This window comes from Pangasianodon hypophthalmus, chromosome 12 (genome assembly GCF_027358585.1).
Source record: "Pangasianodon hypophthalmus isolate fPanHyp1 chromosome 12, fPanHyp1.pri, whole genome shotgun sequence".
In the NCBI taxonomy this organism is placed as follows: Eukaryota; Metazoa; Chordata; class Actinopteri; order Siluriformes; family Pangasiidae; genus Pangasianodon; species Pangasianodon hypophthalmus.
Window position 1 is genome coordinate 25,616,333 of NC_069721.1, and position 15,000 is coordinate 25,631,332.

Genomic DNA, 15,000 nt, shown 5'->3' on the forward strand with positions numbered 1-15,000 from the left:
TTGTCCCCAACGTCTGAACGCTGAACAGGAAGTGAACACAGGAAGTGAAGCATCAGCTTTTGCAAAAAGAAATCTGAAGATCTGTTTTTGTACGATGGTTAGCGATGGTTAGCGATGGTTAGTGACGGTGGTGTTGTGTTGTTGTGTCGGTGTGGATTTGCAGCTTCATGCACAGGAAGTGACACGGCTGCTGGTCACTTCATCACTCCATCTCTCTTTTCTCAACTCAAACAATAGACGCTAAATCTTATTTACACAGCTGCTTTACTGCTAATCTTAACTCCGCCCCCTAACAGTCCTTCTAATGAAGGTGCTGAGTAAAATTAAATTAGTGAACGTGTTATTTCACTGAAAATCCTCTGGGTTAATCATTACATTTATCTCCTGTGTGGATTTGTGAGTAGAAATTATTAATAAATCATAACCCAGGAGGAGGGAAGTGTTCAAATACAGGTGTCATTCTTTTCTAGAGAGTTTTTTTAAGTTGTTAGCAGCTTTGGTCTGTTTTTTTACTTCCTCTTACAATTATTGACATCAACAAACCATTTTTTCAGTAATTTCGTTGATGAGATTAACAATTAGCCTAATAACTGAGAATGTACAGGTATGAATCAAGCTCAGTTTAAATAGCTTCCGAGAACACTTCAGGTGTTTTTAGAAACTATTTTGCTTTGGCGATGTATTAAATATAAGAACATGTTTGTAAATTAACAGATTTAACTGATTTTTTTTAATGTGTAATGTCTAATTTTGGTTGAATTTACATTTTTAATTTACAACCTGAAATGTCTTAAAGTAAGAACAGCCTTAAAAAACTGAAATCAAATGAAAATAATATTTATAAGGTTTTTATAATGTTTGTAAATCAAAATTTCAGACATGTTGACGCTTTAGCTTTCCGCTAGTTCTCTGCCTATATACATGTGTAAGATTAAACTTTTTAAACTGTCTAGTCTTGCACACATGAAATATGCATTTAGTTTCTAGGCTCGGTTTAATTTTAGAAAATAACGATTGAGCCAAAAAACTTCAATTCTAATGGAATTACTAGAATTTAACACAAAACAGAAAATGTAAACTTTCTGTGAGCAAAAGCACACAGAGGAAATATCAGCAGATAGACATCGTGAGGGCACTTAGAAAAACGGAAACTACTGTGTGTGTGTGTGTGTGTGTGTGTGTGTGTGTGTGTGGTCACACTGGCTGTACAAATCACTCCATGTTTAAATAAAGCTCATATCTCTGACTCTATGACTCATGGCTTATAATATTATCTAGTTTAGAATGCAGATGCAGCCCAAAGCCCTGTTCAGACGGGATTAGTTTCTCATGTAGAGGTGTTTAATGTAATTATTCCAGGAGTATTTCTGGAATTTTAGTCACAATCCATCTTTTTTTTTTTTTTTTTACACACTGTGTGTGTATGAGTCTGAAAGATTACAGTGTATTTTTCCTTCTATAAACTGAGCAGTAGGAATAACTCCAGCTAATATAAATCCCGTCTGAATGGACATGCGGGTAAAGATTGTGTTAAATCCTGGGGGAAAAGAGGTTTAAAGAGGTTTTTCTTCGGTATAAAGACACTCCAGGAAGCGCTCGCTTCTCTTTTTCTCTTTTCTTTCATCTCTGAAACCAGAAGTTTAAAAAAAGGAGAACAATAAAATACAGACAAGGTCAGAGAAGCGACGCTTCCGGGGGTTTAGTGAAGTTACTGAGTTCCTACAGACATGTTATGGTCATGTGACCTACTGATAATAAAGCGTGGCCACGCCCCCTACAACAAGCGCTTATTATAAAGATCAGAACAATCAGTGTGTATTAGAATGAGGTGTGTGTAGTACACATGGGGTTTATACACAGATCACTTATCCTGTGTGAATCGATCAGAATTACTGCACACATCCTCCATTACTAACATTACTGAACACACACATGTCCGGAAAATCTGATCCTGTCTCAAAAATACTTACATTTTAGTCACGCTAGCTTTCAGTCTGAGAAACACTGCAAATGAAATGATCTTAATTTCACAATATCACCATGACTGACAGGAAGTGCGACAACATTTTCGCAAGCTAACCTTCGGGTCAAACTTTTGTCACATGAACATGCTTTCTACCAGTTATGGTTCACGAGTTAGCTAGCATACCAGGAACAAACGCAAACAGCTTAGCATCTGAGGTAGTCTGTTTAACAATGAACTCCCCATGTGCAAATATATATATATATATATATATATATATATATATATATATATATATATATATATATATATATATATATACACACACACACACACACACACACATATGTATATAGCTAAAATGTGGATAAATTGCTAACAAATTTTTCAAACTTCACAATTTCCCAAGAAGACACAAACTCTAGCAAATTTCTACTCTAACTGAAGCTTTAGTTTTTCCCTGTGCTTCTCTTGTTGATTTTTCAGAAGAATGCATCAGGAGTTAAAGGAAAGTCTTCAGACTGAACAGCAACAATCCATTCTCCTTGAAGATTTTCTTTAAACGCTGTACATCCCTGCTTGCTAATGAGATAGCATCATAATTAGCTAGCTTGGTGTTGGTATTGAAATCAAAACTATGATGTCATAACTATGGAATTGAAATTTGATCATCTGTCGTGTACAGATAGACGAGTCTGAGTGATTTGAAGAACTTTTAAACTAGTATGTCACTGCGCATACACAGGAACTGGTTCATCCGCCATTTTGAAACAGGAGTTGCATCGTATTGCAATGGCTTCTGGGTAATTTCCCAGATGATCCTAAAGTCTACAGTGAAGCCAATCTTCATGTAACAGTAATCTATCAATTTTCACTCAATAAAATATTGAGATTAAGATGTCAGCTGGGTTTAACCCAGGAATAATTGCAAAGGAAAGTCATGCAGAACAAATCAAGTTTAAAACTGGGCCACAGAGAACGTCTGGACTAAAATGGCTTCTCACACTCAAACCCAAGATCTAAATCTTAAGTGTGGTGAATCTGAGAAGCATGAATAGATCTCCATGTTGGATCACCAACTACAGATCGGACATTTCAGGTCATCAAGGAGCAAAGGGACCTTTAAGCAAGCAGGAATTCCCTCACAAAGTGGATGAAGGCTTGGAATGTTCCTCACGGGTGTTTTACCTTTTTTTTGGTGTTGCAGTGGCAGCAGACGGTCCACAGGTACCGGACCGTCCTCCACAGCAGGATGATGAAGAGGCCGCCGAAGAACGTAACCATGGACGAGGCGAGGAAGGCCCACCACATGCGCTGGCCATTACTGTCGCACGGTACGTCGGCGAAGTATGGGATGATCAGGTCCATCTTCTTCGGGTTCGCCATCATGGAGTTTTGGGAGGGCTCGAGCCGAACGTCACCATCTTTAGCTGGAAGCATGCGGGCCCTGAATGCTCATCGGCCATGTAGACCCGCTCAACGTGGGAAGAGATAGCAGGAAGAAACCCCACTGAGAAAATGGAAATCAAAAGAGAGTCATGTTTATCAGTGGTGAAACTCCATCAATGAGGACAAGAAGTTCACGATTCGGATTAATCCGTACTCTGGGAATCGGATTTAGCAATGAATCCATGGAAACGCATGTTTGTGGAGTTCAGCTGTAGTCTTTATCACTGTGGTGTGTGTGTGTGTGGAGAGAAGCAGACGAGAAGTTCACATGACGGCTGGCAAAGAAAGAACCAAAGACAGAACTTCGTGGTCTTGTTCTTGATTTTTAGTGGCAAAATTTCCATTAAAAAAAAACCACAGTTGTTTACTGAAGTGGATTTATCTGAAGATTTTAGCCCATGATTCATTACCAACATCAAACATCATGGATCTTCACGAGTCCTGAGGTGAGATCAGCTTCAGGGATCAGTCTGTGTTATATCAGTCCTTCATAAACCTGTGTGTGTGTGTGTGTGTGTGGTATTAAAATGGAAAATAACACGACTTGTGGTGTGTTTTCTTTTCATTCCGCTGATAATAAACTCCTGTAGCTGGTGTCGTTTCCGTTCCTGGGATTAGTTTTCTCCGAAACATCAAAGCAAACAGGAGACAGGATATCCGCTCCTCTTCCTCCTCTCCTCTGTTATTCCTCCTCTCTTCATTTATTCCTCCTCTCCTCTGTTACTCCTCCTCTCCTCAGTTATTCCTCCGCTCCTCTTCCTCTTCTCCTCTGTTATTCCTCTTCTCCTCTGTTATTCCTCTTCTCCTCTGTTATTCCTCCTCTCTTCATTTATTCCTCCTCTCCTCAGTTATTCCTCCGCTCCTCTTCCTCCTCTCCTCTGTTATTCCTCTTCTCCTCTGTTACTCCTCCTCTCCTCTGTTATTCCTCTTCTCCTCTGTTATTCCTCCTCACGCATTTTATTCCCGTGTTTCTTCTGCTCGATGATTTACCGGTACTCAGGTACACAGAAGGGCGGATGCTCTTCATTAATCACAAGCCAAACCTCCGAAACGCTCCGAATTCTGCTTCAAGTCGCGCGAAACATCTCAATTCGACGCTTTAAATCCGAATGAAACATTTTCATGAAGAAAAAAAAAATTGTTATTCAGTACCTCATAGATCCGCTCCTTCTCTCAGGCTGGAATAATAATAATGCTGCTGCTGCTGCTGATGATGATGATGATAAAGAAATGAAAAAGGCAACAGGTTTGGAGAAGCGGTGAGTTGGACGGGAGCTGAAGCGCTTTCTCCTCACTCACGGGAGCGCGCAGGTTCTCGTGAGCGCGCGTTTCTGTCTGTGCTCGAGAAATGAAGGCGCGCTCACGAGAAGCTGCGCAGTAGCCGTGACAAGGCGGCGTCCCAAATCTGTCACACACACACACACACACACACACACACACACAGTAATTGGAGATAAACTAGAGCGACACCATTTTGAGAAAGCGTCCAGAAATATGTCAGATTGCTCACTTCCTCACTGCTGAGAAACCCAGGAAGTTCTTCTCCAGCTCCTCATTAACTCACTCATTTGATCTAATTGTCCTGATTGCTTACTGTTGTGTTCTTAGCTTTAATAGGAATTGTTTCGGATAGCTCCAGCCAGTGGAGATGGTCTACAGGTTGGAGAAGCTCGGCCTGTGCTCTGGGAGCTGGTGAGAGCGAGCTGGGTTTCTCAGCAGGGTCATGAAGAACAGGTCCATGTTACACCTGTGTGTAGAATTAAAGCCCATAGAGAGGAAAAACATTGCATAACATATTTTTGGTAACAGCAGTATGTTGAAATCTCAAAACTCTTTGACTTATTATCTCGAAATTCTGATTTATTATATCAAAATTCTTATCTCAAAATTTTAATTTATTTTCTCTAAATTCTTACTTACTATCTCAAACTTCTGATTTATTATCTCAAAATGCTGACTTATTAACTTAATTTTTTTTATTTATTATCTCAAACATTCTGAGTTATTACATCAAGATTCTGACTTATCTCCATTTTTTTATTTATTATCTCAAAAATTCTGAAATATCAAAATTCTGATTTATTATCTCAAAAATTCTTACTTATTATCTCAAACTTCTGATTTATCTCAAACTTCTTATTTATTATATAAAAAGTCTGACATATCAAAATTCTGCTTTATTATATGTAAATTCTTATGTATTATGTGAAAAGTCTGATTTTATCTCAAATGTTTTATTTATTATTTCAAAAATTCTGAAATATCAAAATTCTTACTTATTATCTCAAATTTTAGTTTTATTATCTCAAAATTCTTACGTATTATCTCAAACTTCTGATTTATCTCAAACTTCTTATTTATTATATAAAAATTCTTATGTATTATGTGGAAAGTCTGATTTTATCTCAAATGTTTTATTTATTATCTCAAAAATTCTGACTTATCTCAAAATTCCGATTTATTATCTCATAATTTTGTATTGTTTTCTATTAGTTATTACTGCAAGATTATGCTGAAATACATGTATGTTATTCTCTTTCCAGATGTTTTACCACTGATGTGTCACATAAACAAATATCCACTATTAATAATTACTAATGCAGGACATGAAAATAATCCGAGATAAACTAAAGCGACACCATTTTTAAGCGAGTCGATAAAACGGTTGATTTTGTTTTGTGCAGCTGCTTCTATGTCCACGTTGTGTATGAATATGTGCATAGACTAATAAAGAGTAAATTCATATATTACACCAGTGTATTAATATATAGAGTAAAATATATTATGTACAGAATAATACTTTCTAAATAATTTCTCAACAGGCCACTGTGCTGTGATAATAAATAAAAATAAAATAGACTTAAATACCCAACAGAATAATATTTACTACAGGGCAGTTCACTAGTTGCCACATTTTATAAATGATATTTAAGAATACTTTATTGTCTTTTAATGTCTATTAGACTTTATTAGGCTTTATTAATCACTACATTTCAGAATAGCAGCAGTGTTTATTTCTGTAGAAAAACAGTCTCTGAGCGCCTCCTGGTGGATGAAAGTGTTATAGGAAAGAGTTTGGGGGAAAACAGTAAGTTTTCAGTGGAGAATCTTCATCATCATCATCATCATCATCAACAACAACAATAATCATCATCAACAACAACAATAATCATCATCATCAACAACAACAACAACAATAATCATCATCATCAACAACAAATACAACAACAATAATAATCATCATCATCATCAACAACAACAAATACAACAACAATAATAATCATCATCAACAACAACAATAACAACAAATACAACAACAATAATAATCATCATCATCAACAACAACAACAAATACAACAACAATAATAATCATCATCATCATCAACAACAACAACAAATACAACAACAATAATAATCATCATCATCAACAACAACAACAAATACAACAACAATAATAATCATCATCATCAACAACAACAACAACAAATACAACAACAATAATAATCATCATCGTTTTTATTTCTAATATCGTCTTTGTAACATCGTTTATTTATTTATTTAATTGTTTGTTTGTTTGTTTGTTCCATTTATCATAACATCATTCATAAAACAAAGCAACAGAGTAAAAAAGCGATTAAAGAGTGAAAAGAAAAGAGAAATAATACGAGAAGAGAAAAGCTGAAACACTGTGAATATCAGTTAAAGCTTAAAAAGTTTTAAAATTTTTAAATGAATGCCATTTTTTTCAACAATGTTTTTGGTGTCTTTAAAAAAAATTTAAATATAAAAATACAAATAATATGAATAAATTCAAGCTTCATTTTTATGAACATAATGATGAAATATATGATGAGCTGATTTATATATATATATTTTATGATTTTATGTATGATGTTTCCTTTCGTTTCTTTCTTTCCTTCTTTCTTTTTCTTTTTTTTATTTAAGTAGGAAATATGTGTGAATGTGTTAAACACACAGTATACACAATACACTCTGTTCACACACACAAAGTAAGAGGTTTCTGGGTGACAATCTCACCTCTACCACACACACACACACACACACACACTCACACACACACACACACAGAGAGAGAGAGAGAGAGAGAGAGAATTGTGATTACTTGAATTCATTTGTCAGCACCAGCGGGACGCAATCATCACACTGTAATCTGCTCTACAGGGCATGAGAGAGGAGTTTTAGGAACACAGCATGTACACACACACACACACACACACACACACACACCAAGTCAGGTCAGGCTGTTATCCAGTTTTCACTAGAGTGTGAATATACACACAGTCAGGTCCGGAAGTATTTGGACAGTGACGGAGTTTTTGTGATTTTGCCTTTATACTCCACCACAATGGATTTGAAATAAAACAATCAGGATGTGATGGAAGTGTAGACTTTCAGCTTTATTTTAAGATAAAGCTGACCCACAAACAAGCAGCAGCTGAAGGTGTCTGCAGTGAAGGCCTGGCAAAGCATCTCCAGGGAGGAAGCTCAGAATGTGAGTTTTGAGAACATGGGCTCCAGACTTCAGGCAGTCACTGACTGCAAAGGATTTTCATCCAAGTATTAAAATTATGGTTCTATTTACAATTATGTCACTTTGTCCAAATACCTTTGAGCCCCTGAAAATGGAGGTACTTTGTTTAAAATGGCTGTAATTCCTAAATGGTAAATGCCATATTTTTGTGGAACTTTTTAAAATAAAGCTGAAAGTCTACACTTCCATCACATCTTGATTGTTTTATTTCAAATCCATTGTGGTGGAGTATAAAGGCAAAATCACAGAAACTCCGTCATTGTCCAAATACTTCCGGACCTGACTGTGTGTGTGTGTGTGTGTGTGCGTGCGTGTGTGTGTGTGTGGGTGTGTGTGTGTGTGTGTGTGTTTTCTGAACTCTTTCGAAAGAAAATCACATCACATCCCAGTGCCTTCTGCAAAAGCTGTTCTGCTGAAGTCTTCAGTGAAGGAAAACTTGAACATTTTTATTCTGAACCCTGTGCCCGAACGAGTCGACTCTTTGAACTGACTCTTTTAGCTGAATGTTGGGAACCGACTCGCATTTCTGAAGAATCATTTTTTTAAATCAGAAGGAGATTAAATAGATCCTGTGATGCTGTCACAGATAATGCATCAGTATTCTATATTCATGATTCAGTAACACAGTTAATAACACACACAGCAACTGCTGTAAATCAAAAAGAATCAGTGAGTCATATCAATGTCTGAGTCATTTGGACCATTGTAAAGATTCAGAGCCAAATGCATATACTGTATATATAATATCAGTGCAGTATAATGGGGATGTGAACAGTTATCAAAGATAAATAGACAGGAATCTTGTTTAAATTCCACTTTGTTAATGAAAGATAAGTGAGATTCAGTAGTATTAATATCAGAATGCTCACTGTAGAATATTTCAGTTTAATTATACAACACATTGCTGTTTTTAACTATACTTTACTATAAGAACTACATTCTTTGGGGATGGCTTAGTGGTTAGCACATTTTTCTTGTACCTCCAGGGTCCCGCCTCCTCACTGTGTGTGTGTGTGTGTGTGTTGCATGTTCTCCCTGTGCTGATACTACTCTGGTTCCCTTCCCTGTCCAAAGACATGCATTGTAGGCTGATTAGCATGTGTAAATTGTCTTTACTGTGTGATTGCGCCCTGTGATGGGTTGGCCCCCCGTCCTGTGCCCGGCTCCAGACTCCCCGTGACCCTGTGTAGGAAAAGCGGTACAGAAAATGGATGGAACCTTCATTTAAAATAAAATCAAAAGGCTCGTTGACGGTGGTGAGACGAGCCGACTGACCTGACTCACTGAAAAGAGCCAGAATTTCCCATCACCATTCCTTCCTAGTTACCAAATTCCACCAAAAATGTTACTGTAATACACTACAGAGCCAGTAGAGGGAGCACTTCAACTAATCATAGTGAATGGAGCTAAACAGTTTGTGCATTATTTTTGCTTATCATCATTAAAGTTACAATCACACAGACAGACAGGTAGATAGACAGGTAGACAGGCAGACAGGTAGACAAACAGACAGACAGACAGACAAACAGATAGACAGACTGATAGACAAACACACAGACTGGTAGACAGAAAAACAGATAGACAGATAGTCAGACAGACAGGTAGATAGATAGACAAACACACAGACAGACAGGTAGATAGATAGACAAACACACAGACAGGTAGATAGACAAAATAGACATGGAGAAACAGATAGAAATATATACTATAGGTTTAAAATGTATTTACAGCTTGTTGAAATCACAACCTATTATCAACATTATTCTATAGTTATTATAGTTTTATATATTATTATATTTTTATAGTCAGCTTGTTTACTGGCTCCTTTAAATGTAATGGGTTTAAACCACAATAACTAAAATATTTGTACATTTTTAAAAAATTCTAAAACTTTATTTTTTCTTTCAATCTAATGTGTCTTATCAGTGGAAGGCTCAGGAACAGAAAGCTGCATGGCTGTAATAAAGAGATCGAATATTACTGTTCACATTTAAATAATGCTCATGGAATAAATCTGTACTGAGTGGTGTTTATTTTACAGATTTACAGGAATGCCAGAATACAAAAAGTTTTAGATCCCCAGGCCTATAGACGTATATACACGCACAGATGAACCACACCTTTGGGTTCCTTGGTTGTTCCTCAAGAGGAACGCTTAAAGGTCCCATGGAGAACCTTATCACAGATGGATCCAAGTAGAACCCTTTTATAAAGCTAAAAGACTAGAAGTGCTGAGTCAGTGGTGTATTTTACGGCTGTACAGACGGATGTTCCGACAGCGTGACATTAAGCTGATCTTCAGTCGAATCTCTGGCATCTTCTGAGTCACATGGGACCTTCACGGATAAGACTCAACACCCTGCATCTCTTTCTGCATTACTGTCAGTAGAAACGGTTCAATTTCAGGTTTCCAAAAAAGAAGAAGTTACACAGAAATGTGTGTCTGTGGTTAAAGGAAGTAAGATGTTCCATAATGGAGAAATTCTCAGAAAAAAAACCCATAAATGCACCAAAGGCTTTTCAGAAACTCCAGAAAAACCATGTCGGGAAAAACGTTCCGCTGATTTCTTTATAAAACTGTACGAGAGTGAACCTGAGAGAGCTCACACAGCTTTAAAGGCAAAAAGTCACAAGAAACACACTGATTTATTCCAGTTTATCAGTTTAATCATCTTTATAATCACTTTATTACGTGGAGAACTGTTTAGTTTCATTTCTAACATCTTCTTCACAGTACTCTATATAACGAGACTGATACAGACAGACAGACAGACAGATGGGGAGACAGATGGAGAGAAAGACAGGCAGACAGAGAAACTGATGAAAAGACAGATGGAATAAAAGAGAGATGGAAAAAAAAAAGCAGATGGAGACTCAGACCTAACGATAGAAAGAAAGGTGCAAAGAAAGACACCGAGAAAGACAGGCAGAGAAAAAGACAGAGAGAATGACAGAAAAACAGGTTGAAAGACAGAGAGAATGATAGAAAGACAAAAAAATGATACATGGAAAGACAGATGGACAGGCAGACAGAAAGAAGGAGGGATAGACGGACAGATAGAGAGGTATAAATGCAGCGTAAGTTCAGTAATGAATGTACACATTAATGTTCCTACATCAGACTTTATTGTGATTGTTAGTTCCACACACACACACACACACACAGATACACACACATACATGTATAAAATGATGTGTAGTTTATATATGTTTATAAAGGCACATACACACTCTATAAGGCCATAATGATTGTACTTCCTGTGTAACACGACTCACTAAGCTGATATAAATGTAGAATAAACTCTGTGTAGAAATCTGCCACAGGTTTTCACACACACACACACACACACACACACACACACACTAATGCAGCTCACGCACACGCCAGGCTGCAGGAGCACCAGTGTGAGTATGACTGTGTGTCGGTGTGTGTGTCGGTGTCAGTGTGTGTGTCGGTGTGTGTGTCGGTGTGTGTGTCGGTGTGTGTGTCAGTGTCAGTGTGTGTGTCGGTGTGTGTGTCAGTGTCAGTGTGTGTGTCGGTGTGTGTGTCGGTGTGTGTGTCGGTGTGTGTGTCGGTGTGTGTGTCCTCTTAATCACTTCCTCCACACAGCTTCAGCAGCAGCTTCTTGTAGTCACCAGATGTGTCGCTCTGCAAACACACACACCACATTAATAGTCCACACACTTAAAAACAGTATGTGTGTGTGTGTGTGTGTGTGTGTGTGTGTGTGTACTCACTGAGATGTCGTTGTAAAGGGATTTGCCGTAGTTGCGCAGATATTCCTGTCTAATGTCCAACATGTCGATCTCAGAGCGACTCACCATGATGCGGATCAGAGTACGATCCTTAGTGCCCGCCCCCTACAGACAGACAGACAGACAGACAGACAGACAGGAAGTGAGACAGACAGAGGGAAAGACAGATAGATGGAAAGACAAAGACAGACAGACAGACAGACGTATAGAATGACACAGAGAAATGGAAATAAAGACAAATGAGAGAAAGACAGATGACGAACGAATGGGCAAATGGAAAGACAGACAGGAAGATAGATGGATGGAAAGACAGATGCAAAGATGGATGAACAGAGAGATGGAAAGACAGACAGGCAGATAGACAGACAGACAGATGGACAGAAAGATGGAAACACAGACGTAAAGACAGCCAAAGAGAAAGACAGAATGAAAGAAAAACAGATGGAAAGAGATGGACGGAACAACAAAGACAGAAGGAGGGACAGACAAAAAGTTGGAAAGCCAGACAGAAAGACAGAGAAAGACAGATGAAGATAAAACCAGACAGAATGACAGACAAACAGTCAAAGACAAACAGACAGAAATACAGACAGACAGATGGACAGATGATTTGAAATACAGACAGACAGATGGACAGATGGTTTGAAAGACAGACAGACAGAGAGACAGACAGAAATGTAGACAGACAGGTTGTGCAACTTTTACAGAGTACAATGTGCCAGTACTCTACAGCGATGTCAGACCACTGAGCTGAAGCCGGAGTCCAGCCTCCGCAGCTAATGGGGATTAATAACGGAGTAACATTAAGCTGGTAATTAACACACAGAGATGCATTTTTTAAATGTGCTTTAATTATGCAAAGTGTTTTGGAGCAGGTTGGTGGTGCAGGGATTTAAATTCACAACCTTCTGATCATTAGCCAAAAGCTTTAATCACTAAAGCACTACACACCAGCAGCAGTGACAGAATTCCCTGATTACAGGCATTTCCTAGTCCCGGAAATGCTGCTCATGATCCTGCAGGTCTCTCAGACCTCTGCACTGAGCTGTTGTTTACACCCCATGGGCTAATGTACGTGACATCATCAAACATGATGACGTCAAAGCCTACCGAGATACGTCCAAGAAGAACTGCCAAAGAGCATGAGACGGAACAAGGATGACTGGTAGAAACTTCTGGCACCGTATTTGACATATAAACCCAAAACCTCTTGCTGGTAAGAACAAGCCACCTCCTTCATGTCCTGGCTGAAGGGAGACGTGTGTGAGAAGCAGATGCCTTGGTCAGTGTTGGTGTTCCAGCACCATTCTGTACTGTTTGTTGTTCAGGAGCTGCCCCAGGCCTTCTCCAGGCTCTTCGGCTGTCTCCTGGTCACCGAGCATGAAAAACATGCTCCTTATTTTAAACACCATCTGTAAGTTCCTCATGACCCTACGGGAAGAAGCTAGGCTCTGTAACCTAAGAATGTCTTCTCGATGTACAGGATTAGAGGTCGACCGATTGATCGGTTTTGCCGAATAATTGGCACCGATAACTGAACTATCGCTGGAACTATCCATCCACGCCGATAGATTTTCCCGGTCGCGTCCGTTGCAGCAGCGGCTGAGAAGAGTCCGCTGTCATTATACAGCACGAGAGCGGCCTCTAGAGGCGGAATAAAAACGATCACTGACGCCCTGTGGTGTTTGCTTTGACACGAGAGACTACACTCTGCACTCTGCACGGAGCGAGATACTTCAGATACGGATTTAAAACATCGACAATGAAAACTTATGTATATTAATAAACACTGTAAAAAGATATATCGCATATTGTTAGCTCATGTAAGCTAATGCAGTAACTAATGCTAACAAACGGGACTTTATTGTAAAGTGTTTCCTATGAAATTTACACTGACATTTACAGCTAAAAAACGCACATTTGACCTGTAATATTTTTAATATTTGGCAGTTTGGATGTATATCTTATCTTTCCCTTAATATTTGTTAATCATTAATATATACTAATATTTATTTTGTTTAAAAAAAGTACAGTACATTTTCATGGTACAGTAAGTACTGTTTATCTTTGTAATAAAGTTCAGCAATATTTTAATTTGAGTGTTATGTTTTCATTCAATTTTATAAACTATCGGTCGAACTAACTGCACAACTTCTGGAAAAATCCACTATCTGTCGACCTCCAGTACAGGAAATCCTGATTCAGAACACAAGTGGCAGGAACTATGGAGCTGAAACTTTACTAACGCATTGCAACAATGCAGCAGGACAACACTGGCTTGGATTTTCAGGAGAACCTTGAAGATCCTTGGATGGAAGGTCATGAGTTCAAATCCCAGCACTTGCAATATGCCATGGTTGGATCCTTGAGCAAGACACTAATCCTCGACTGCACACTGGTATCCTGTCTCAACTGTAATTTTTTTTAAATCTGTACCTGCAGTAATTTGGAAAAGTAAATTAAATGGTCTCTTCTCAAACAGTTCATCCCCCTCACGGTTTAAAATTAAACAGACCAGCTAATAAATCCTCATAAAGAGATTATGAAGTAGAAGAGAGACACGTAGGACAATAAATAAATGTAATAAATCGTCGAGAACGATTCATTCTCTACCTTCATAGCCTTGTGGAGTCTCTCAGCGAAGAAGCCAGGCGTGTTCTTGATACACTTCACTAAAAAACAACACACACACACACACAAATATAACACCAGCACGGTCATGTGACAAACACAGCCTGCTTCCAAAAATGTTCCTTACGCCCAACTCCTACAAATGACACAGTGCATTATGGGCATTCTACATCATTAGACACACAAACACACCCAACAAAAGTGTGGCACAAACCATTTGAATTGCTAATTAGTTATATTTGAATATGCAAATGAGGGACACACCCACTGCCAGCATGCCATTCTCCAGATCTCCGTGCATCTCACTGCAGATGCTCTTCTCAATATCCTTCCCACACATCTGCTGGTACTCATGAAACACTACAAACACACACACACACACAAACACACACACACACACACACAAAAGAATTATCCGAATGAAATAAATATTTATAACACACTGCGCTGTGCAGTATTATATTACAAGTATACTGCACATTATTGTGCACTGTTGTGTAAGATTGTGTATTATTGTATAGTATTATGTAGCGTGTTGTGTTGTGTTGTATTGTACATCATTGCATGCTATTGTGTAGTGTTGTGTAGTGTGTACCTTGTCGCAGGTGTGGTTTGCTGCGTGCACACAGAATGGCATTGAACTGAGACT

The 15,000-nt window shown here is 38.3% G+C and overlaps 2 protein-coding genes across 11 annotated transcripts in view; both read right to left on the reverse strand.

Moving 5' to 3' along the window:
* LOC113524874 (calcium-activated potassium channel subunit alpha-1) overlaps positions 1-4,764 on the reverse strand; it is a 102,734-nt gene extending 97,970 nt beyond the window's left edge. For all 10 annotated transcript variants that reach the window (XR_008303063.1, XR_008303064.1, XR_008303065.1 and 7 more), the window contains exon 1: positions 3,152-4,764. Coding sequence is in view for 7 of the 10 variants with exons in the window: in XM_053238839.1 (XP_053094814.1) it covers positions 3,152-3,403 (252 nt within the window). In the remaining 3 variants the exon portion in view is untranslated. The remainder of the gene's footprint in view (positions 1-3,151) is intronic.
* A 5,845-nt stretch (positions 4,765-10,609) lies between these two features.
* The window catches only part of LOC113524881 (annexin A4), a 17,157-nt gene continuing 12,766 nt past the window's right edge, over positions 10,610-15,000 (reverse strand). Inside the window, exons 11-15 of the mRNA XM_026911247.3 lie at positions 14,947-15,000; positions 14,616-14,711; positions 14,334-14,392; positions 11,703-11,825; positions 10,610-11,613 (exon numbers count right to left, since the gene is read on the reverse strand). The exon at positions 14,947-15,000 is cut by the window's right edge and continues 40 nt beyond it. Of these exons, the coding sequence (XP_026767048.2) occupies positions 11,554-11,613; positions 11,703-11,825; positions 14,334-14,392; positions 14,616-14,711; positions 14,947-15,000 (392 nt within the window). The 3' untranslated portion in view covers positions 10,610-11,553. The remainder of the gene's footprint in view (positions 11,614-11,702; positions 11,826-14,333; positions 14,393-14,615; positions 14,712-14,946) is intronic.